The 23984-nt window shown below is 68.9% G+C and overlaps 1 protein-coding gene across 1 annotated transcript in view; it reads right to left on the bottom strand.

Annotated features, from left to right (window-relative positions):
- Positions 1-15656, bottom strand: part of LOC114501816 (tensin-3) — a 97835-nt gene extending 82179 nt beyond the window's left edge. Inside the window, exons 1-6 of the mRNA XM_036010413.1 lie at positions 15532-15656; positions 15175-15313; positions 13608-13760; positions 9626-9814; positions 8261-8660; positions 1117-1274 (exon numbers count right to left, since the gene is read on the bottom strand). Coding sequence (XP_035866306.1) covers positions 1117-1274; positions 8261-8660; positions 9626-9814; positions 13608-13760; positions 15175-15313; positions 15532-15656 — 1164 coding nt within the window. The remainder of the gene's footprint in view (positions 1-1116; positions 1275-8260; positions 8661-9625; positions 9815-13607; positions 13761-15174; positions 15314-15531) is intronic.
- Positions 15657-23984: the final 8328 nt, after the last annotated feature.

The raw sequence follows: 23984 nt of genomic DNA on the forward strand, positions 1-23984 counted from the left end.
TCCGCTTGGCGGGCTGGGACGGGGCATTGGCAAACCCGGCTGCACCCCAGGCCCGGCCTTCGGAGGGGAGTCAGGGGGTGCAGCCCGCCTGCCAACACCGAGGACCCCACCGGAACCGGGTCGACGGGCTGCACAGAGCCCCGGCCAGCAGAGCGCATGCACCCACACGCACAGGGGCGCCTGGAGCTCTGGGCTCGAGCGGCCACGTGGGGGGGGCAGCGAGGGCTCCCCCGCCAGGAGCCCCATCCAACACCACTTCCCCACGCACCCCGGGCACCTCGCTCGGGGTGCCCCCTGCATCCGCAGCCACGCCCGGCTCGGGGCACTGACCCGCGGCTGTAAGGGGGGGAGCTGTGTCCCCCAACACCCTCGTGCCGGGGTCCTGACCCCCAGGACCACAGAACGTGGTGGTGTGGGGACAGGTCTGCTCAGAGGGATGAGTGTACAACGAGGCCAGTGGAGCGTCCAGTCTGACTGGCGTCCGTTAGCAGGAGGAGACCGGGACTCTGACACACAGCTGGCAGCCACGCGAGGACACGGGGAGCAGACGGCCATCTCCACGCCGGGGGGGGGGGCCTCGGGGGGAACCAGCCCTGCGACACGCCGGCCTCCAGGACCGGGAGGGGAGGGGTGGGTTCAGGGCTGGGCGGACCAAGACCGTGGACTTGAGCCACATCACGGAGCCCCGGCTTCTCCCCTTCGTGCACAGGTGGTGGAAGCTCTTTCCTCCCTGTGTCCTGCGTCCGGCCAGCAGACGCCCCTGGGTGCCGGTGCGTGCCCGCGAGTGTGTCAGGTGCTGGCCGCACCGCCGGCCCAAGGCTTCAGAGCACGCACGGGCCACCGAGAGACGAGCAGCAGGGCAGGCGGCCGCTGGCCTGGGGCCCGGGGTCTGTGTTGCTCTGCGCACGGTCACGACCGCAGAGGAGCCGCTCGGGCCCCTCCCAGCAGCTCCCCGAGGGCGCCCCGGGGCCCTGTGCAAGCGGCAATGGGGCCGGGACCCGTCACCTTGCCAGGCCGGGCCTCTCCTCGCCCTGGACCATCCCTGGACGCCCCGGTCCCAGGGGTCCCCTGTCTGCCCGCCCCATCCCATCAGGCCGTGTCTGCTCCCGCCCAGACCTCCGCCACCGCTGCAGAGCTCCCCGAGGTTGGGACCACGCTCGTCCCCACGACAGCCTTCCGGCTCCCACGCTCGGTGCCCTCTGCCGGGCGACCCCGTCTCTGAGACTCGGCCCACAGCCGCAGTGCCCCGGGCGTGCTCTGCTGACGGGCGGGTCCTGGCGGGAGGAGGGGCGAGCCCACAGGCACCCGCACGGCACTGTCCCTGAGGGCTGGCCGGGCCCTGCTGATGTCACTGGCAGCTGGGCGACGATGACCTTTAACCTCCCTGGGACCCGGAGCTGCGCAGGGTCTCGTCACCAGCACCCGCACGGAGCACACTGGGCGCCTCAGGGCGGCCCGAGCACTCGCCTGGGCGGGGGTCTCCCCCTCAGCAGCCGCCGGAAGGGGGCGGAGCGCATCCGGGGAGGGGTGGGGCGGGTGCCGCCCTCGCTGAGCAGCCGGCTGGCTCCTTACCCCTCTGGGACCCGGCGGCCACAGCCGGGGGAGCAACCGGAGTCAGGCACCTGGACGGTGAGACGCGGGACACCCGGGAACTGGTGTCGCTCGCCCTCTCTCTCTCTCTCTCTCCAGAGTCATGTGCTCACACAACACACAGGCACCTGGCCGGGAGTGACCTGTGAGGTCGTACCAGGCCCCAGAGGGGCCGTCAACACCAGCTCCCGCTAAGCCTGCCTCCCTTTGAAAATGAAACATACGGTGGACTTTTAGAAACACACGTGCAACCTCTCAGGAATGCGTCTGAGCCGCTTGGAGTCCCCCCCCCGACCCCCGCCGGACGCCCAGGGGTCGGTCTGTATCTGGGGGGGGTGCAGTGCCCACACCCGCTCACAGACTGTCCGGGACACCTGTGACCTCAGGCCCCGTGCCGCCCGGTATTGGTTCTGGTTCTGGTCTGAGAGCGTCCCCGTGCCGGGCCAGCACGCCAGCCTACAGGAAGGACCCAGGCCAGGGGCTCTCCCTCCGGCCCCCAGGGTCTCTCTGCAGAGCCGGGACCCCCGCACCAGCCTTGCGGTGTTTTCCTGCCCGCGGGCTCCGGTCTCACCTGAGAGCTCTCTGGGCCAGGCCTGGAGCCCGCAGCCAGCCTGGACTGGAAATCCTAGCGTGGCCAGTGGCCCACTGTGTGGCTCTGGCAAGTGAGTCACCCTCTCTGTGCCTCCGTGTCTTTCTGCGTCAAATGGAGACGGCAACAGAGCCAGCTCTATGGGGCTGCTGTGAGCGCAGAGCGGGGCACCGTGTGTGCTGGGTGCCGGGTGCCGGGTGCTGCGTGCTGGGTGCTGGGTGCTGGCTGGTGACTGCTGGGTGCTGCGTGCTGGGTGCCGGGTGCCGGGTGCTGCATGCTGCGTGTTGGGTGCTGGGTGCTGGCTGGTGACTGCTGGGTGCTGTGTGCTGGCTGCTGCGTGCTGGGTGCTGGGTGCACAGCCGTGCGCAGCCCTCAGGGCCGCCCCGGGCCTGGAATGTGACCTGCACGCAGGCCCTGCGCCTCCACCGAGGGGAGCTGCTGGCTTCCCTCCGGCCTCGCCTCACCTCGCCCCTCCTCCCAGATGCCAGAGGAGCCTCTGGCCAGGGACTCGGATTCCAGACCGGCCGCTCAGCCCCGCTGCGGGGGGAGGGGCGGCTGAGCAGGCAGATTCCTGAGCCGGCGCTCGGGATTCCAGGGCTGGGTCCAGGAATGCGCCCCATTGAAGGGGCCTGCCTGGTTTTGTCATCGCCGCCTCGGGCAGGGCGTGGGAGGGCGGGAGGGCCAGGCTCTGCCCCCCGAGGGTCCCCGGGGAGCCCCCCTTTCCGTCTCACTGCGGGGAGGCCTGTCCATGGTGGAGGAGTTGGGGTTGGATGGCCGAGTCCCGGCAGGGCCTGGTGCCTGGGCCCGGCTACCCGCCACCCCCACCCCCTCCGGGCTGCCGCCTGATTCAGGGCAGCAGGAGGGGGCTTCCAAACTGCAGACCCTGAGAGCCACCTGGGCACGGGGGGAGAGGCAGCATGTCGGGCTCAGAAAGGCAGGAGAGTGTCCCCAGGTGTGTCCCTCGCACAGCCCCCCGGAATCCGTCCGTCTCTGCGGCCCAGGCTCCCACACTCAGTCGAGTCTCTGTCCCTTCCTCGGCCCCCGCAGGGCGTCAGCCGGCCAGCTTGCCCGGAGCCTGCCAACCACACCCCGAGGAACCCCAGCCGCCGGTTACTGTGACACACGGCACTTCTCAAACGTGTGGTGGCCACGCACGAGGGGCTCCGTGCCCCGAAGGCCTCGACTGCGCGGACGGGGGCGCTCCGGTGGCCGCGAGACCGCCCAGCCGGGACGCGCTGCAAGAGTCGCCCCAGAAAGGAATGTTGGAGACTCGGCCTGTTTACTTGGAGGCCGGCGTCTAGGTTGGTCGGGGGGACTTTCCAGGCGCTGTGGGAGAGTTCCGGCATCCCAGCTATGCGGCGGGAGCTGACCGGGGCGAGGAGGCTGCTCTGCGTCCAGCTCCCAGAGATGTGACCCCTGCTCTGCTCAGACAGAGCGTCCACACGTGACCCAGGGGCTGGCGGAGGGGCGCACAGCCCACGGCCACCCTTGACTGGCCTCACGGTGAGGCCTGCTGGGCGCTCGGGGTCGACCTGCCCGCCGTCCTGGGCCCACCCAGGGGAGTGTGGCCGGCACCCCCCGAGTGTGAGAGCTCCAGCCGACAAATCACAGGCTGAGACAGGAGCCTGCCCTCTCCAGGGTTCTGTCCAGTGGTGTCGGAGCAGGGGAGCAGGTAGACCAGATGACCGAGAGAGAATGTGCGTGTGCACATGCGTGTGTGTGTGTGTGTGTGTGTCTGTGGGGCCGACTGCTGGGTTCAGGGGCCACGGGACAGAGGAGCCAGGGCACGTCAGGGCGTCTGGGAGGGTGGGGCGGGGCTGGTCAAAGAAGGGGGCGCTGGGGCCGGTGGCGGGGGAGCGACCCAGGGCCGGCAGCGGCTTTGTCCCTGAAGGACTCCCTTGTCCTGGCTGAGGGTGCGAGGCGCCGGCCGGGCCTGCGGTGGTGACGGCCGTGGGTCAGCTGCCCCTCGGTTAGGTCGGGGACAGACGTGCCAGGCCCCTTCTTCTAGTCCCTCTGCCAGAGAGAGACGCAGGGTCCTCTGTGGCCACGCGCTTATTAACATTTTGCAGCTGGAGATGGCATTTTGTGATCATCAGCCTTCTGAACACGGACTGTCATGCACCCGCCCTTCTGGTCCTCGGATCGGCCCCACGGGGAGCCTTTCATCGCGGCCCCCAGGGCGAAGCCAGAGACTCTAGCGGGGAGCCAGGGGCCGCACTGGGGGCCGGGCCTGGGGGACGAGCCAGGGGCCAGGCCTCTCTCCCCTCCACGACCTTGGAGGCTCTGCCAAGGTCAGGCAGTAACCAGCACCCCCCTGGGCTCACGGTGGACTCTTCCCACCCAAGACTGAGGAAGGGGCGGCCCCTCCCCTCCAGCTTCCCAGGCCTGGTGTGCACGCGGCTCTCAGGACGAGGCCGCAGGCAGCCCCGCCAGCGCTGGGTCGCAGGGAGGGCGCCGGGGCCCCATGGAGGGAGCAGGGAGCTCAGGCACTCTGAGAGGAAATGCCGGGACAGAGGGGGCGGTGCCACAGCACGTGGCTTGGGGTGTGCGCAGCCCCCTGGGGGCCGAGGCCCCGACTGCCCCGCCGGTGGCTTCAGGAAGGAGGTCGGGGGTCCCGCTCCCCTGGTGCCCGTACGTGGGAAAGGGTCACGTTTCCACGGTGCACGTCACAGGGGAGCGGCAGAGAGGGGCCCCCACTCCTTTCACACTGACCGGCGGCTCTCGGGCAGCCCAGGCCCAGTCCTGCCCCTGCTGCGGGGCTCTGCGACGAGGCCACCCTGCGGTTGGCGGCTCAGGGGGAGGTGGGTTCTGCCCCCCGCCCCCCGGACGGTGTGGGTCGGCAGGAACCTCCCCTGAGACTCCGTTTCCTTGCCCGGCTGCCCCCCCTTCAGCCAGGCCAGCTTCTCCTGTCCCGTGGCCTCGCCACGCCACCCGAGTCCTGGCATTCTGACCATGTGTGCGTGTCCATCTGGCGGGGACCGCAGCCAGCGTCCCGGCCCGGAAAGAGGAAGCCGGGGGACCCACAGTCACGGCCCCTCAGGACGGCGGTGAACCTGCCCCGCCCCACACGCCTCCAGCTCCCAGCGTGCCCACCCGGGCGGTGCCCCCTCCCGGAAGAATTCCTGGCGAGAGCCGCCGCAGGACAGGCCAAAGCCACGGGACTGCCCGCCCGCCAGGCCGCCCCGCTCCCGGGGAGCGGGAGGAGCCGGGGCTGTGTGAGCTTTGCCCTCGGAGCAGCACTTTCTCCGGGTGCTAGCTCCCCGGCTGCGGGCGTGTCCAAGAAGTGACGGGAGCCACCGCCACAGGGCGCCCACTCTCGCAGGGACAGAGGTGGCCCCGGAGCTGCAGGAAGGGACGGGCGAACAGCCTGTCCTTCAGACCCCCCCCCCCCAAGGACAGGCGGAGAGGCGCTGGGGCCCCTCCACGCGGACCCTCGAGTGCCGCCTGCTGCCGGAAGTGCCGCAGGTGACCAGACCGGCTCCCTGGGCGACGAGTCACGTGCTGCGGGGGGCGGGGGGGAGGCACGGCGGCTGTGGGAGGTCACAGACTGCGGTGTCACTGGGTTCCTGGTGCCTGAGCCGGAGCCCACAGGTCACAGGGGCCGACGGACGCATTTCCAGGCATCAAGGGAAACTGTTGCAAACTCCCAGTCCGAGCAGTCGCGTCGGGAACCAGGGCAGCAAGCCCCGCCCCCAAACCGCCCCGCCTGCCTCGCCGCTGCTCCTGCTCCTGCTCCTGGGGAAACCCCTGGCGTTAAGGCGTTTGGGGAAATCCTGGGTGGGGTGGGGTGGGATGGGGGGAGCCTCCCCAGCCCCGTTCATTGGCCCCAGCCTGCTGGGGGGCCTCCTCCGTGGGGGGCTGGGGGGGCTGACGCACAGAAACCGGCAGGAGCTGCCGTGAGCTGGCTGTCCCCGGGCAGGGCAAGAGGGGCTCCCGCCGGCGTCTCATGGCCTCGGGCGCTGGCTGGATTGTGAAGGAGATCTGGGCAGACTTAGAAAAACTGTAAAAATGAACTCTTTCATGTTCAAGAGTCTCAAAAGGAGCCGGAGCCAAGTCCCAGGATGGGAAAGCCATCGGGCTGCCCACGTGGCGTCCAGCAGGTGGGAGGAGCCCGCCAGGCCCCGCCCACACAGCCCGCTGGCCCGGCCTCCTCACCGGCCCTGGGCCCCGTCCCCAGTTCCCACCACAGCACCTGTGTGACTCGGGAAGGAAACCGGTGACAGGCAGATCTCGGACACCCGGGTCCAGGGCCGGAAGGCCGATGGTCAGCGTCCATTTACTGTCTGTCCTCTCCCCATCCACTGCCGCCTGCGGCCACTTCTCCTCCCGTCCCACCCTGAGAGGCTCCCCACGGGGGGAAGATGTGGCGGGACCGTGCGGCCTGGGCCGCCTGTCCCCACCTGGACCCTCCCTTAACGGGACGTTTGCCGCCTGCGTCTTCTCTGTTCTTTTTCCTGAATCTAAGATGCTCATCTGTAATTTCGATTCAACAGAGAACAGAACGTCAACATTTTGCAGAACAAAATAAAGTCATTGGATTCATTTGGGAGTCATATTCAGTGCCAAACCATTCTTAAGTGAATACTTTTCTAAGTTTTCTTCCCTTCGTTCTGTTTTTCTGGACCACCCAGAACTACAGCACGAAGCCCGGGACCCCACAGGCCAGGCCAGTGCGCTCCAACCCCCTCCCCCCGCAGGTGAGAGATGCTCTTACGTAGCCCGGGGACACTGTCACGCGTGAGGAAGACACAGGGTTCCCTGTGCCGTCTGCCCTCCCGCCGTGCCTGGGTGTCCCCAGAGCCGTCCAGACGCCTGTCAGAGTCGTGTCCTCGCCCCCCGGAGCAGAACCGAATCCGCCCACTGCACCCCAACCCCCCAGCCGTTCCCACTCTCCCTCCCCTCTGCCCCCTGGGGTCCCCTCCTCCACCCCCTGCCCGCCTCCTCCCACAGCACCTGCGCTGTCTCTCTCAAACACGGCCCCCGGAGCTTCACCTGAAGCCTCGGCAGCTGCACGTGGTGGCTGCAGGGGGGTGGGGGCCCCGGGGCTGGCGCCCCCAGCTCTCCTGCTCTCTGGACCTGCCCTGACCAACTCCGAGCTCCTGGGAGACGCACCCCCGTGGAGCTCCCGCCCAGCGGCACCTGCGATGGCCCAGGGGCCTCTCGCCGGGACCCCCACCTTTCCCACCCGAAACTCCCCCCGCCCTTGTCCCCACGAGCTCCCCCCGCCGTCTCTACGAGCACGTGTTGCGTGGGGCACGGGCCCCCGCGGGGCTGGATCTGGTGCTCCCACAGGCAGGGCACAGCTCCCGGGCTGCCACGCAGGAGGGTCACTCAGACACGGGTGTGGGGCCACGGGGCCCTTCCTCCATCTCTGGATCAGCTTCTGATGCTCGCCTGGCGGGTGGGCGTGAGAGGGCGGCCACGGCAGGCCGCACAGCCGGCAGAGACAGGCAGACGCGGGCGAGGGCACCCTGCGGGAGGCTCCAGAGCAAGTGAGGGCAGGGATGGGTGTGCGGGCCGGGCGGAGCCTCGCTGGGGACAGGCACCTGCTCCTCAGCCTCTTCCAGGGGTGCATGGTGCTCATCTCACAGGACCGGACAGTGGGGGGCGCCGGAGAAGCCCCCCTGAACCCCTCTTTCCTCCTGGCCTGTGCGCATGTGTCCTGTTCCGCTGGAGCCCTGCGCCCTGCGGGGCCCGGGTTCCGGGGTCCCCTCTGCAGCCGAGACCGTCACCTTGTGTGCTCGGGCAGGCCCGGCCCCTGCGCCCAGCGCTCCCTCAGCTGAATGCAAAGCTCCCTCTCCCCGCAGAGGAAACCATGGGGTGGGGGTGGGGGTGGCCCCAGCCGGAGACCCCACATCTGGGCCTGTCACGGGCTCTGGCCGGCAGCCTCCGGGGCCTGGGGCCGGGGAGAGATGCTGTCCTCAGGAGAGGGCACGGAGTTCCGCCACCTGCCGGTCGGGTCTTCCGAGGCGGCCGCGTGGCGTCTTCCATCCGTCGGTGTGTCCGTGGGTCCTGGTCTGGGAGGTTGGGCGTTTGCAGCCATCTTCCTTCACACAGGTGCCTGCCCCCTGCCCCCCTCACGCTCCTCTCCCTCGGGGGGGGGGGGGCTCCCCGATGGCCTGCGGCTGCTGCTCTGCCTCCCAGCGCCCCGCAGGCCGCCTCCCTCGCTCCCCTCTCCACCCTCGGGCTCCTCCTCGGGCTCCTCCTCGGCGGGGACTTCCAGCCCCCGCCTGCGCAATCGTGGTTCCGCCCCCCCTCCCCCCCGCAGCGCCTCCTCCAGCTCCCTCCTGTCGGTCCTGGGTCCAGGATCCCCGGTGGCTTCTCTCTGTGGCTTCTCCCTCTCGCTGGCACCGAGACTTTGTTCCCGTCTCGTGTTTCTGGTTCCCGTTCGCTCTCCGCCGGGGTTTCTTTTTACCCCGTGCAGCTCGTCCGCGAGCAGACGTTTGGAAGGGTCTGCCTGGAGGGTCCACCGGCCGTCTCTCTGACGGGGGGGGGGGGGGGGGGGGCGTGGTTCACACACTTGATCCTGTTCCCCTGGGTGGGCCGCGTCCCCTCCCTCCTCCCAGGCCCTGCAGCTTCACCGTGGCTCAGAGCACTGGGTGTCAGAGACCACAGCGGCCTCCCGGCTCCGTCTTTGCAGATCGGCTGTGGGCTGGCGGGGCAGGGGGGGGAGCCTCCCTAGTGCGGGGAGTGTCCCAAGCTTCGGGCCCACCTGGGCTGGTCCCCTCAGGCCTCTCCTTTGGGCCTGGGTGTGCTTCCACTCCCGGTTTCTCCTGTACAAACCTCCACTTTGCTACGTCTCCGTCTCGGGAAGAGTCTCATGCCGGTGTCTTCTCAGGGGTTCAATGTCTGTTGAGCTGCTCTGCTAGCGCTCGCTCCCCCGGGGACCTGGGGGCCTGCAGTCCCCCCGAAACATGCACGAGCGGATCCACCGCCTCCAGGGTTCCCCCCAGATGGAGTCCCAGCTGCGCCACCTCCTCCCTCCCGCACCCCAGGGCGGGTGACAGGGACGCGCCCCTGGGCGCGCCCCTGGGCCCTGGCACGTAGGGCCACTCTGCTGCCTCCAGGTTCAGGGGTTCGGGGAGCGGGGCCCCGAGTTCTCCTGAGAGCACTGTGCCAGGGGGTGGGGGGCAGGGACAAGGACGACGGAGGACGCGGCACAATCCCCACCGAGTCCGGACCGGCCTTCTCTGTGCGGGCTGACCCCCAGAACCTCCAGGCAGCCACCCGCCGGCCGGTCTGCAGTTTCCCCAGCGTGAAAGCCTCGGGCCGCGCTCCCCCGGTCGCCGCCCTGCTCCCGTCGCTCCGCGCCGACGCCCCCTGGAGTTCTGCTTCTGTCGCTGCGCCCGAGGGAGCCCCGTGAACGCCTCCCTGTACAGCCGGGCGAGCTCACAGTCAGAGGGGTCGCCGCGTCCGCCGTTCACGCTGGAAGTGCGTGACCTGCACCCAGGCCACAGCCCCCGCATCCCGCTCCACAAGCCCTTGGGAGCGGAGCCGCCGGAATCGGGCCGCACACACAGCGGGGGGCGGGGGCCGGCGGAAGGCGGGCTCCGACTCCTGGGGGTGGGGTGCCCAAGGCTCGGACTTCCTCGCGAGAACACCCACGGGAGGCGCCTCGGCGGAGGCTCCAGCCCCCTGGGGGGAGAGAGCGGCCCCACGTGCTCTCCGGCCGCCTCCGTGGCTGCGCAGGGCGAGCTGCTTGCTGTGGGACGCAGCTGAGCTGGGAGATGCCCGCCCGGGGGAGGGGAGCGGGAGAGGACGGGAGACGCAGGGTTCCGGGGGACCCTGCCTCGGCAGGGAAGGCACCCCAGTTCAAATGCGACCCCAGACTTACCCGAGGCCCGGACCACACCTCGGAACCCCAGAGCACCCCTCCTGGGGGTCTGCGTCTTGGAGAACCGGGGCCAACGTCTCAACTCCCTGCCTGTCCCGCCAGCGCCCCCAGGGCAGCCAGTCTGCAGCGACGCCTGGAGAAGTGTGTCCCCTGGACAGTGATGTCCCCTGGACAGCGGGCAGGCAGTGGCCTCCCGGGGGAAGGCGAGCCCATCCACCACGTGAGACCGACGTGGTGCCATGGGGCGAAGCTGCCACGTGGGTGTCAGAGAGAGGCCCTGGGGGGGCGCCCCCTGCCCACAAGAGGCAGCCACCAGGGGCCGGGGTCTGGGGTCTACCTGGGGGGGCGGGGGGAGGGGTGGGACTGTCCGGGCGTGGAGCAGCGGCGGGCCGAGGCAGCACAGAGAGTCAGGAGCCCGACGGCGTGTCCCAGGCCTCGGGACTGAGCTGCGTGACCCCGGGTCACCCGCAGGGCACGGGGCCGCCTGTGACGCACACGGGAGTGTCGGCCAGGGGTGGCTGTGACTCGGGCAAATGTTAGATGACGCCCTTGCTCGACACCACTGCGCTCGTGGGCAGGAGAAGCCGGGACGGCGTGAGGGACACGGGGGGGGGGGGGACATCTGTCATTCCTGACTTCCCCCCGGCCCAGGACTCGCCTCTCGGGGGTCAGCTGCTGATGGAAGGTCGGCCCAGGACTGCGGTCCTGCCAGCCGCCCCTACTTGCCTGGGGCCCTGCGCTTTGTCACCTCTGGTCTCATCAGGAGAGGTTGTCACCGCCCTGGGAGTGCCCTGTGCGAACAGGGTCCAGTCCTGTGGGGGGGTGTAGGAACACAGTGTTGGTGCGTCTCTGTTCTGACAAACCCAGCGAGGGGAGGGGAGAGATCGGGGCAGGCTCAGCCCACCTTGCGCCGTGGGGGCTCCAGGGGCCGACTCCGTCACCCACAGAACCGCACTGTCCAGGCCTCCTGCACCGCCTGAGGCCTGGCTGCGTGGTTAGCCCTGCCCGTGCCCACGGCCAGCAGGAGCGAGCGAAACGGACACCGGAGACATGACCGGAGTAGACGGCCCCCGCGCCTGCTCTGGGGGAACTCGGGGCCTGGGCCCCCAAACGGCCCCTTTCCAGAGACAGCCTCAGTTTCGGGGCTGACATGACCTTCCCTCCCGCCCTCCAGCCGAGGGCCACGCCGGGAGCCGTTCCCCTCTCCTGCTCTGGGCCGGGCGGCGGGTGAGGGGGGCCCTGATCTGAGGTCCTGTTTCCGGCTCTGAAACCCCGTGCATTCCACAGAGTTTCCACAATCACAGGGTCCTGGTCCTCGTCTCCCAGGCAACGCCACGCCACGGGGGCCGAGCGGGCGTGCGTCTGGACTGCGGCCTGGCTGGAGTCCACCCCAAACTCCCAAGACGGAGACGACCACGCATCTACCCTCCCGGGGGCCTGCGGAGGGGGAGCGGGGGCGTGGGACAGTCTCAGACCGGCTCCGGGCGGGGTTGGGGGGCCCTTCGGCCGGCGGAGGCGGCCTGGCTGTGCCCTTGAGGCCCTCGTCGCACCAGACGGCAGGGGACAGTGGCTTCCCCTCCAGCGTGTCTCCTGCCTCGCTGAGACGGTCGCGCTCTAGTCTCAGAGCCCGTCTGGGCCGCGTCTGGAGGCCGGCACCTGACTCCTCCCGATGCAGCCCGGGGCCCCCGGGTCCTTCCCGTCCTGGGGCAGGTCTCTGCCTCGATGCCAGACCCCGGGCTCCCCCCCACCCCTGTGAGGGGCCTGGCACCCCTGGAGGGTGGCCCCGGGGCCCCAGGTGTGATGGCCCCGGCTAGCTCACTCAGAGGCCTGGGCTCCTGGGGGGGCGGGGGGTGGGCAGTGGCAATCAGTCCTCCCGCCCCGACACCCATGGGTGGCCCATCGCCCAAGGCAGCCACTGCACAGGGGCTGCGTTTAAACTCCCCCGTGGCACTCGGCGAATCAGAGACGGCGGCCCTGTGTGACAGCTGCTCTGGGGACAGATCCCTGGGGTGAACCGGGATTGTTAGGAAGTGAGCACATTACACTATTAAAATTCCCCGGCTTGGGGGAGGGGTCAGGTCACGGCTATGACACGCAGCCTGAACCTCGCAGAAGATGACCTCTGCCCTCTGCCCTTCCTCCCACACCGGCCCCCGAACCGAGTCCTCCCTTCCTCCCCCTCCCTGCCAACTGTTAACGAGGACATTTTTTGCTCAATCTTGGTGAAAAAAGGGCCTAAAACCAACGTGACGGTGAGGGTTGTTATCCACACAGCTAATCGTTTTTAAATAAAGAAATGCTCCCGGGACCCCGGGACCCCTCCCCCGCCTGTCATGCCTGTCACGCGACACCAGGAGTGAAGGCAACCCTGTAAAACATTCACACGAGCAGGACGCCCGTGGGACCCAAGGACGGCCGAGGTTCCCACGGCCGGGCCCGGCCCGGGGGCGGTGGGGTGGGGAGGGGCCGGCACCCCACTTGGGGGAGGATCCTGGGGTTGTCCAGTCCTACGCCCCAGGGAGGGCCACCCGGGGACGCTGAGCAGAATCCTGGCTAGGTGGTCGTCTGGCCCCACCCCAGGGTGCAGGGTGCGGGGTGCGGGGTGCGGTGCAGGCTGGGAGCTCCTAGCCTCAGGTCCCCGGCGGACGGCAGGGTGGGGACCGAGTTTGCAGAGGAGGGCGGCTCTGGGAGGCCGGTTGCGGTCACGACAGTGGTCATTTGTGGGGGCCGCGGGGGTGGGCACTGGGAGGCGGTTCCCTGGGTGTGTCCCCCCGGTGGCAGCCGGTTGGGACTCGTGGGCCCTGTCCTGGAGCTGTGTCCCCTGCAGACGCCCCGTGGAGGGGACAGAGACGAGGCCCATCCGCCACGACATCGACCCCATGTCCTCGGTGGTCTCCTGGGTGGCCGGCCGGGAAAGGAAGGACACTTGAGAGAAGCGTATCCACGATGTTTTTGGAAAGTTTTTAGCTGGACTGAGACGCCGTCGGCCCCCATTGCCGTGTGCGGTGGGGTCAGAGGCACAGCCGAGGAGCTGAGCTCCACACGGTGAGTGCGGTTGGCAGCCCCACACAGGCGTGATTTTAAACATGTTTTATTCATTTATTTTCAGAGGGAGGGGCAGGGAGGGAGAAAGAGAGAGAGAAACATCAGTGTGTGGTTGCCTCCCATGCGCCCCCAACCGGGGGCCTGGCCCACAACCCAGGCCTGTGCCCTGCCTGGGAATTGAACCAGCGAGTGATCCTTTGTTTCACAGCCCGCGCTCAATCCTCTGGGCCACACCAGCTGGGGCTAGGCATGGTTTTTTAAAAAGAAAACAAATCCTTTTCTGAGAACCCCTAGGATTTCCTTTGTGGGCGACCTTCCCACTCACCAGCCTGCAGGCCACAGTCCCTGCGGGTGACACCTGTCCCTCACCCGCCGGAGGCCGGAAGCTTGCGCCTTCGGGCCCCTTCACCCGTTTGCCCCCCTCCCCCTTCCCCTTCCTCCTGCAACCACCGTCTGCTCTCTGTTTCTGTGTGTGTGCGTGTGCGTGTGCAGGTTCCACGAGCACGAGAGGCCACGCGGGACTCCTCTCTCTCCGTCTGACGGGCTCACGGAGCGCGGCGCCCTCAGGGTCACCCACCTGGCCGCAGGTGGTGGGTTTCCTGCTTTCTGTGGCCGCCTCGTCAGCCGCCGCACCTGCAGGTGTGCGAGCACCTGCAGCCCCTCCTCCCTCCGCCGCGGGGCCGCCGTGAACAATGCCTGGAACTGGGGTGCAGACGTGGGGGGCAGGGGCGTGTGTGTGATCTGAGCTGGTGTTTTCTTTGCTTTAGAGTTTTGCCGGGGAGTGGGGTCCTGGGTCACCGGCCCTGGTGTTTTAGTTACCGGAGGAGCCTCTGCCCTGTCCCCACGCGGCTGTCCCAGTCTGTGCCCGCGGTCACTGCACGGGCTCTGGAGCTGCGGCCACACGCACGCCCCGCCGGCCGCGGTCCCTTCTCCCGGCGCTGGGCCCCACGGCCCGAGAGTGTCGAGGGCCCGCTGCCCGGCCCTTCCCGGGAGAGTCGGGGACGCCGTGTCGCGAGTTCTCCCCCGTCCTTCCCTGTCCAGACTTCGGTTTCCATTACACACAGCCGGCCACGCGCCCCCCCCCAGTTTCTTTTCTCCCCGAAACAGACCGGGTGCACCCCAAACACACGTGGGCGTGGCCAGACCGAGGCAGGAGCCGCAGCCACCTGCCCGCCACCTGCGGCGCCGCCCCCGCCCCCGCCCCAGTGTCCCGGTTCCTGCTTTCCGTTCCGGCCCTGGTGCTATTCTCGGCCCGGCCCCGGCCCTCCGTCAGCAGCTGCAAAGTCAGGGCCGGCGGGTCTGCCTCGAGGGGTCCAACGGGGCTGAGTTTCCTCGACCTTCCTGACCGTCTTCTGAGTTTTCCACCACAAGGGGCACTGCCCTGAGAGGAGGACGCCTTGTCAGGGTGGGCTCAGGGGAGGCCAGAGCCCGCCCTGGAGCCGCATCTGGCAAGGGGGGGCCACACCCAGTGTTTCTCACCCCCCCCCGCCCAGCTCGCTGCAGGCCGGCCTCTCCTGAACCTGGGGGTTTGGCTGGGGACAGGGTGGGACTTCCACACGGTACCCCGTGGCCTGGAGGGTCTAGTCGGGGAGACCGGGGTGACCACGTGCAACCAGCATTTACAATGGCCCCTGCAGGGCGGAGCGAGCAGCAGGCGTGGGGACGGGCAGTGGGGGTGGTGACGTGCCCCTGGGGGCACCACGGGACACACGTCTCCGGGCCGCGGTGGCTGCGCTGGAGTCTGCCGACGGGGGCTTCTGAGTGTGGGGCAGCGTGGACCCCCCCGTCCATCCGTCCGTCCGTCCGTCCGCGGGGCGGGGCCTGGACTCGCCTCCACGCGGGGCTGGGTGAGTGGAGGCTCCGGCAGGCCGCTCCCAGAGCTCTGTGTCCCGGGACGGGGGTGGGAACCGGTCACTCGCCCCCTCACGGCGGCCACCCACTCAGACACCCCCGCCGCGGGGAAGGGCACCTCCCAGCACCCCCCCCCGGGGCCGTCACTGCCCTGGCAGCAGCCCTTCCGGCAGGAGCAGAGAGACGGCCCCCGGGCCTCGTGCGCCCAGGTGCCACCGCGAGTCCTTGGCGTGTGGCGTCCCTGCAGGCCTCTGTCCCGCCCCACCCCTCGCCTTCCACACGCTGTCCGCAGAGCAAAGTGGAGGGCCAGGGTCGGCAGCGAGGGGCGGGCGGCGGCTCCCGGGGGGCTGTCCTTGAGGAGGGGGCAGCTCTGGTCTGGTCGCCGCGGCGGCCACAGGGGTCTCCTGCGGGAGCACAGTCCCAGAAGCACACCCGCTGACGCAGGCCGCTCTCCTGGCCGGACGCTGGGCCGCGCACAGGTCGGAGGGCCGGGGACCCAGAGGGAGGGGGCACAGAGCTCCTGTGGCGTCCCGCGGACCCGTCCCTGCCCGGAGGACAAAGGGGCGCAGCCAGGGCCAGCCTGCTGAGTGCAGGAGGGCAAGACCCATGACGACCACCTCACCTCTCCCCCACTTCCCTGCCCACCACCCCGCCCCCAGTGCGGAGCACCTGTCCGTCCTCCAGCGGCCATGTCGCCCACGGGTGCGAGGGCTCCGCATGGGGTCCCTGAAGGGAACAGAACGTCATCGCACGGGGGAGACCCGAGGGATGTGAGGGTTGCAGGGAGGTCCCCCCGCCAGGCGGCTGAGCTGAGCGGAGCCGCAGGGAGCAGCCCACCGCCCCACCCCCAGCCCAGTCCCCTGTCCCCGCCCGCCCCGGGCCACATCTGTGCTGAGTGACAAGGGTCCTAATGAGAAGCAATAAAGGCTAATTGTCCCGGGTTTGACGGGCGTTTCTCAACACTCCCGCATCAAAGCGCGGACCACCCACTGGCCCCTGGACAGCAGCTTGCCTGTGGTTCAAACCCGTCAGGGGGCCGTGACAGGGGCCGTGACAGGGGCCGGGGAAGCCCGGGGACCTGGGGGGGGCCTGTCCCAGCTGGGAAGGCCACCGAAGAGAGGCCGCTGGTTAAGGGTGAGCAGGGCAGCGTGAGCCCACGTGCGGGCCGCCTCCCGGCCCCTTCGAGCGGCAGCCGGGGGGACGGGCAAACCCCGAGCCGGGGGGCACCTCCACGGGGAAGGCCCAACACGACCCCACCTCACAGGCCAGGCACCGAGGTCTGGCCAGGCCCTGCTCAGCACGGTGGCAGTCCCCGCCGGCTCCTCCGCACGGGGGCCGCTGGCCACGCCGTCCTCTCTGCAACCCCCCGGGGCCGTCCCCCTCCGTCCGAGCAGGCCCTGGGCCGGAGGGCGGGCACACGGAGGGGCCGTCCCTGCTCCCTCCGCCCCGGTGCCCCGGCTGTCAAGGGGCCTTCCTGGGCTCCCAGCACGCAGCCCGGGCTGGGCCTGCCCCCCCCCCCCCCGAGGACCCCGAGTCCATGGGTGCTGGTCTCTGCCATTTCCAGGGACAACTTTCCCACCCTGGCGCTGTCAGCCGTCCACGTGGCAAACCGGGGAGGTGCCGAGCTCGCCGGGCAGAAGTCCCGGTTGGGGGGGTGTGCGCCCACGAGGCGGCAGTGACGACACGTTTCGTGACGCGTGGCGGGAAGAGGGCGGTCCCGCCGGCCCCGGGACCTCCGCCCACTGGTAACATATTCAGTTGTGTGACGGCTTGTTTCCTAGCCGTGCCATCTGATCGCCGGGCGGCGACGGGCGCGTGACGGAGCGACCGCGTGCACCGCAGTCAACGGCACGCGGCTCTGCTCACCGTCAGCTGCGGGTTCACTCACTCGGCGGGGACCCCGCATGCTGGCTTTACCGTTCGCCACTTCGGGCGGTGACGCGTCCCGACCAGCACGGACAGCCGGCCGCGTGGGCTCCCGGGCGCCGGCGTGTGCCGGTCCAGTGAGTCGTCAGCGAGAGATGAGCAGCCAGACAGGTTCTGGTCGCAGGAGAAGTTTTAAGAAACGTTCGTTTCCTTCCTTCAGGAACAGCCGTGGGCCGCCGCAGCGACACCTGGTCGCCGGGTTTTCTGGCTGCTCAGCCGCCGGGTGAGGCTGCTCCCCCTGCCTTCCCCGGGCGCCAAACCACCGCCACCCGGGGGCCGGACGGCCCGGTGGAAACCCTGTTTTTATTCCAGGAGGCAGCATTAACCTCTGTCCCCGAGAGCCTGCCTGCAAAACCGTTGTGTAGTGTGTGAACAAACCCCCCATCGTCAACACCAGTCTTTCCTCGCACTGAACAAACGTTCACAGAGGCTGATGCCTAAGTGTGGGAGCACCCCAGGCCCGCGCCCCCAGGCCCGCGCCCCCAGGCACCCCCCCACCCCGAGCGGGCAGCGGCCTGTTTCGCTCCCTGCCGTCTTCAGACTGCGGGACATGGGCTGGCCCCGCTTGCTCCCGACCCCGTCTGACGCAGCGCTGTCTTAACCCGAAATAGCGTGAAGACAACTGATTATTTACGGATAGTTCATACTTAATGTTTGAGCAGTTGAACAGGACTTTTTTGGATCTTATTTTTAAAAAAAGAAAGGGTGGTTTATATAGATTCAAGTAGAAAATCCAACCTTTTCCAGAGCAACCCGTACATGTTTAGATCTTAACCGTATTTCGCTCGTACTAAGCATGCGGTCACTGCATCACTAAAAAAGCTCCAAACTCGTTTATGACTTCGAGAAGGCCCTCAATGCCCGTCCTTACTTTAAGGAAGCAGGTTGCGGGCCGGAGGGTGGAGTCTTCTCCCGTGGTTGTTTTTTTGGGTATTTTCAGCGTGTTCTGTTACAGTAAAGCTGGTGAGTAGGAAAGCGAAACCTTGTCCTGGAATCAGCGTGTGACTTCCCCTCTCGTGTGTGACGACTTTAACATTGCAAGACTTTCTCTCTCCATTAAACCATTAAAAGTGCAGCCCTCCGTGTTTCTAACGGGCCGTTTCTGCACTGGTCCTGTAGGGGCGGGGAGGGGCAGGTGCTGGGAGGCTGGGGGGCCGCCTAGGCAGGTGGGGACGAGGCTCCCGCAGACCCCCAGGCCCACGGGGGGCCCACAGGGGGGACACCTGCCACTGTCATCTGAGCCGGCTGGAGCGCGTCTGCTCCCTGGGGACATGCCCGCCTGCCTGTGGACAGGACACCAGCCCCATGGGGGCGCGCCTGCTCTTCTGGCCACCCCACTGCCCCTGGCGGTCCCCAGGACGACCTCATCTGTTCTCAAGGTTGCCAGTGTCGCCTACCAGCCGCGTGTACCCCGAAGGCCTGGTGGGTGACCCCCCCACCTCTGTCCCCTGACCCGGCTCTCCCTGGACCTCAGTCCCCGGGGCCCATCCTGATGATTTGCCGTCACCTCGGGGACCCACCCGGCGCCTCGCCCCGTGGGGGCGCTCCGCATGCACCCCCGTCACTCTCAGGGGACTCCCCCCACCCCGCCCCGCATTGGAGCCCAGGACGGTCCGTCTGCCTGTGTCCCGTCTGCGGCCCGTCCCGGGCCCCCTGGCTCTGCCCCGGTGATGCCACGTCCCAGGTCCCCCCCCCACAGTCCGCTATGCTTCTCCTTCCCGCCGGGCACTGGGGCGCTGCCCCTGTGGTGCCGCCCTTCTCGTCCCCTCGTCCCCTCGTTCCCTCGGCCTGTCGCTGAGGAGCTGCCCAACTGCCTTCTTTCTTTGCCCCCCAGGACCTGCACCCCTGGGGGGTGGCAGGCAGGCCTGTTTCTCCGGGCCCGTCTCCTGAAGCTGGGGCTGCAGGAGGGGCTGCCTGCCCAGCATGGGGGTTTGGCCCCTCGTAGGACACCCGCCGCCCCCCAATGACACGTGGGTTTCCAGGGCCGCTGTTGTCGAGAGCGTTAGTGCTCTCTGCCGCAGTTCCCTCTCGGGCAGCAGGCGGTCCTGTCCCCTCGCCGGCCGGTCGGCACGTCAGACCGGAGAGCCGGTGGCCTGTGGGTGCGTGTGGGGGGCCAGGCCCCACCTGAGGGACCGGGGACTGCGGGTGCTGACCAGAGCTACTTCCCGGGCACTTTTTCCCTTTCTTTGTTTTAGACCGGAACCCGGCTGCTCTCCCCTGAAGCCAGGGCGACCTTCCCCCGTGTCTCATCCTGCCGCCGCCCGCCGGGTCCGGCTGCCCTGGTGGGAAGGAGGTGGCATCCCCACCGGGAGCAGTTTTGCGGGGCCTCCTGCTGCCCCTCCCATGTCCTATCGGGAGGAGACCGGGGCTCTGCTGGGCTGGCGGGGCCCAGCCGGCCACGGGAAATCTCCTTCCAGAGCAGGAGGGGCTGCCTGCTTCCCCCACCCCGCCCCCGCCGCTGCTGGATGTGAGGCAAGAACCAGATTTTATGGCCTCGGTAATGACCTTGCTTTCCGGTCTTCCTGTGAAAGGACGCTGCTGTCTGGCTGCAGTTGGCCGCCCCGTGGCCTGAGGGTCTTAAATGGGGACCGAGGTGCAGGGAGGAGGGGACCCCAGTCGGTGGCGGTTGGCGGGGACACCGTCCTTCGTCCCTGCCCCTCGCTTCCCTGGGCCTGCGCCCCTCCCCCGGCTCGTCCTCAGTGACCGACCACGTGGGCTGTGGGCCTGCGGGAGTGCTGAGCGGTGCCTGGGGGAACCCCCCGAGGGGTGCACTGGGATCCAGCCCTGGGGGTTCGGGGGCAGTGGGAGGGGGAGGCCGGGACCGGGTCTGGGCCTGCGGCAGGTGCCAGGTGGGGGCAGGTGGGCCGGGCCGGCTGCGGGGGACCGAGGGCGAGAACGCCCGCCCCTGCCTCTGTCCACGCGCCGGCCGGCGCCTCGTCTACCCCGACGGTGCTGGACACTGGGGTCTCGGGGGCTGCCGGGCCTTTCCAGGAGCGAAGCAGCTGAGAAGTGCAGACCCCAAGGAGGTGACAGCCGGGTCTCAGAGGTCACAGGTGAAGGTGGGAGGGGCCTCAGAGGTCAACTCCTCCCACTCCCCCAGGCCCTCCTCCATGTGGTTGTTTCAAACCTCCCCTTTCCTCCCAGGCCCCCCTCCAGTTTCCGTCCCTAAAGCACTAACACCAGCCGGACACGTGAGCACGTGGCTGCGTCCGGGGACGTGGCCGTGTCCGGGGAAGGCTCCCCGAGTCCCCTGCCCGCCCCAGCAGGGTGCCACGCCACCCTCACTGCGCGGTGTCCAGCACGCCGTGGGGCTCGCCACCAACCCAGGCCCTGGCCCTGGGGGCGGGGACCCTTCCTGGGACGTGGGACGGCCCGCAGGCCTGGCTCCAGAGCGACGCGCTGGTGGCAGCAGCCCCCGCAGCCAGAAAGGGCCCGAGTCGGGCCGCCCCTGGGCCAGTCTGTGGGACTGAACTTGGCCGTGGGAGCCGTGCCAGCTTATGCTGCCAGGGTCACGCGGAGCGTGCGTGGCCGTGGGCCTGTCCCCTGCCACCCCGGACCACCTGTGCGGCTGGAAAGCAGCAGCCAGAGTCCAAAGTGCCTCAAGTCCAGACCGGGACCCAGGCCCCAGCTTCTCTCCGGGGGCTGTGTCATGGGGGGCCCGTCCCGCGGGGCCCACGGGGGCACTCGGGTGCCATCTCTCCCTCTGGCGGGGACCACACACTGTGAGGAGGCGGCGACAGCGACGAGGGAGGGGTGCCCGCGCTGGGGACAGAGGGCTTTGTCCCCTGTCACCTCGGCTCTGGGCGTCTGAATGGTGACGAGGGTCTGTGTACACAGCGCCGTCCGCGGCAAGAGAAACATCCGGCTCCTGGACGCCCTGCGGCAGGCCCGGGGCTCGGGCTGAGCGGCCGGCGGGGTGCAGGGCTGTCGCCAGCACGGACCCCCCCCCAGCCCCCACAGGGAGCCGCCACCGTGGGAACTCGGAGCTGGCGGGCACAGAGGGGGCCAGCCCGCACACAGACACACACGGCTCGGGCTGGCCGCCCGCTCCCGGCCCACTGCCTCGGCCCGGGCGCCTGCCCGTCTCCTCCGGCACGGTGTGGTGTCGCCCCTCGCCCTGTTTCTGACCCGGGCGGCTGGCGTCTGTCCCCACTTCGCCTCCCCCCCCCCCCCTTCCAGCCTGCAGACCAGGCAGCCAGGAGCTGGCAGGGCCTGGAGCTGTGGGACGGCGGCAGAGGCTGCGGCCGACGCACCTCAACGGGGTCCTGCCCAGGTGATCTGTGTGGCAGGGTTTCCGGTGTGTTCTCCGTTGGCGAGGGCGGGCCCCCGGCTGCTGCGAACAGAGGCCGGGGAGCGGAAACGAGGGCCTCCCTCCCTGTTCCCCAGCCGCGGTCAGCCCTCGGCCCTCGGCCCCAGGTTCGCGCTGGGCCCTCCCCAGCCACCGCTGCTCCCTGGCGGCGGGGAGCCACGCCGGGCCAGGGCTGTTCCTCTGTGCTTCACCCTCGGGCACTGAGTCCAAACACGCGTCCTTGGTCCGTGTCCCAGCTCTCCTGGGGGCGGCGTCAGGTCGGAGTTTGCCGGAGACGTCCCCCTACACCGATGGGGGAGCCGATGGCGGCGATTAGTACGGGAACCTTTTGAGGTGGAAAAGCAGCAGCTGCAACGTTCAAGAATCCCGTCGGGCAGTGCCGCCGTCGCACTGAATTCCACGTCCCTTTTCAAAACCAGACGTGACCGGGGCAGCGGGAGAGCCCTGCCCGCAGGCGCCTGGGAGTCGGGGAGGACAGAGCGCTCTCCCCCGGAGCAGAGCGAGGCCTCTGCCCCCCGCAGGAGCGGGAGGGGGGCTGGGAGTCGTGGGGGGATGGCGTGTGGCCGCCGCCGACCCAGCACTGCCGGACGCACACTCGGGGGCCAGCGTACTCACTCACGGTCTGTCACCTCGCTCTCTCACTCCCTCTCTGGGACCGTCTGAGACACCGGCCGGCGTGACGGGCCTTCCCCCCCCCCAAAGGGGCCTCTCCAGAGGCCCTTGCCCAGGGGGCACACAGCCGTCGTCACGCCCGGGACCCTCAGAACCCATCGAAGGTTCTCTTTGTCCACAAAGGTCCCCTAGGGACTCTGTAAACCGGCACGTGGCCGGGGACCCTGCCCCTCGCCGGGTCGGCCGGGAAAGCCAGCCCTGCACGGCGCGCTGACCCGAGCCCCTTCCTGCAAACCCGCGTCCTGCCGGGGCCTCGTCCATCACGGCCTAATGACCCTGATGAGCCTGAAACGTGATTAGCTCCCCCGGCGAGCGGCACGAGAATGAGGCAGAATCAAATTTGCCCGGGACTGTTTCCTCCCGTGACGAAGGAACTTGGCCGGTGATTGAATTCCGGGCCCTGCGTGCCCCGGCGTGATTCGATTCTGACGCGCGGACTGGGAAGCAAGAGGGCAGAGGCCCGTGTCCCCCCCCCCCCGCCCCCCACAGAAACCCGCTCACCGGTGGAAGCAGCCCGGCGGCGGCGGCCATCTGGTCCGAGGGCCGTGCCCCCGCTCACCCCACGGCAGAACCGGGTCCTGGCAGCCGGGAGACGCGGTCGGAGCCCACGGGACCCTCAGAAGCCCCCAGGGGCCGGAAGCACCGCATTTAGGGAGTGCCGGGGCTGGGGCTCGCCCCGCACTCACGGCCACTTCCAGGAGCCACAGCCCCCGAATAAGTCAGCCTGTGACTCCCCCACTGCGCTCCCCGAGGCGCCCCTCCGCGCTCAGACGCAGCAGCGTGCGGGCGGACGGGTGTGCGCGCTCCGGTCAGGTCGGCGCCGACTCCAAGGACACCCTGCCCCGTGCCCTGTGCTGTCCCACACCGGGCCCGGGGTTCCCTGCGACCCGGGGCAGCCCTGACCCCCCCACCCCCGGGGGCCTGGCCCCGGCCCCTGACCCTGGCCCCGGCCCCTTCCATGCACTCAGCCAGGCCCTTGGAAGCTACTTTGAACCCCCAAACTCGAGCATGTGCTCCAAATCCAATAATCTGCTTCGAGAGGCCTGTGAGGCTGTAAACGGCCTCGAAGGTTCAGTCTGAACAACCACTTCACACCGAGTCGGTCCGTCGGGAGAGGCGAGCGTTATCCGTCTGGGAAATCCGACTGTTAGTGTTACCAGGGGAGGGCTTCCTTCCTGTCGAAGTCTCACTGAACGGCCGGACCTCCATCCCGGCCCAGGTCACCGCACGATACACGGGTCAGACTTCCGTGCCGCCTCGCGGAGGAGACTCGACGGGCGGAAGAGGGGCGGCACAGAGCGTGGTCTCGGCCTCCGGGGGCTGCGACAGTCAGACGGGCAGGTGTGGGCGTGGGATTCACCGGGGGCTGCCCTCGGGGGCTGGCGAAGGGGCCATGCGCATGAGGATGGGGAGACAGCCCGATGACACCCCCACCCCTCTTCCGCTGAGTCTCTCACGACTCGCGTGTGCTGGTGCCGCCAGTGCCTTCTCGGGCCCCCGGTCCTCTGCGGGGGTGGGGGGGGCGGGGGGGGGGGAGCTGGCGCCTGCTCAGACCGGGTGCGTGTGCGAAGGCGGCCGGTCTCGTGAGCCAGTGGCACGGTCCGGGCCGGCACGAGTCCTCCCGCCCGAGGGCTGAAGAGACGAAGAAACCTCTCCCGGGACACATTCTGGATCGGCCTGGTGTGAGCAGCGGCAGGACGGATAGCCCAGGACCACGTCCGTGGGGCACCCCAGCGCTGAGGCTGTGGGGGCTGAGACCCCGTGTGACCCAGGCAGGACGGCCCAGCGGCGCCCCTGTCCTCAGGTCACCTCCTCACTGCCCATGACCTGGGACCAGCCGCCTCGCCCTCCGGGCAGCACCGCGGCGGCGTTGGTGCCGAGGAACCGGCTCCACAGGCCGTGCGAGGGTTCAGCCGGTTCACGTCCGTAAGGCACTCAGGCCAGGGTCTGGCAGGCACCGAGGAGCCTGCACAGTTCCTCCATGTCAGCTACCGGGAGAAGCAAGTTGAAAGGCACCAGCGGCACCCCTGCTGCTCCTCTCTGGCACAGACGTTGATCCCAAGGGCAGAAGTTTATTTTATTTTATTTTATTTTATTTTATTTTATTTTATTTGTTTTTGGAGACAGGGGAAGGGAGGGAGAAAGAGAGGGAGAGTAGAAACATCAAC

This window comes from Phyllostomus discolor, chromosome 10 (assembly GCF_004126475.2).
Source record: "Phyllostomus discolor isolate MPI-MPIP mPhyDis1 chromosome 10, mPhyDis1.pri.v3, whole genome shotgun sequence".
Lineage (NCBI taxonomy): Eukaryota > Metazoa > Chordata > Mammalia > Chiroptera > Phyllostomidae > Phyllostomus > Phyllostomus discolor.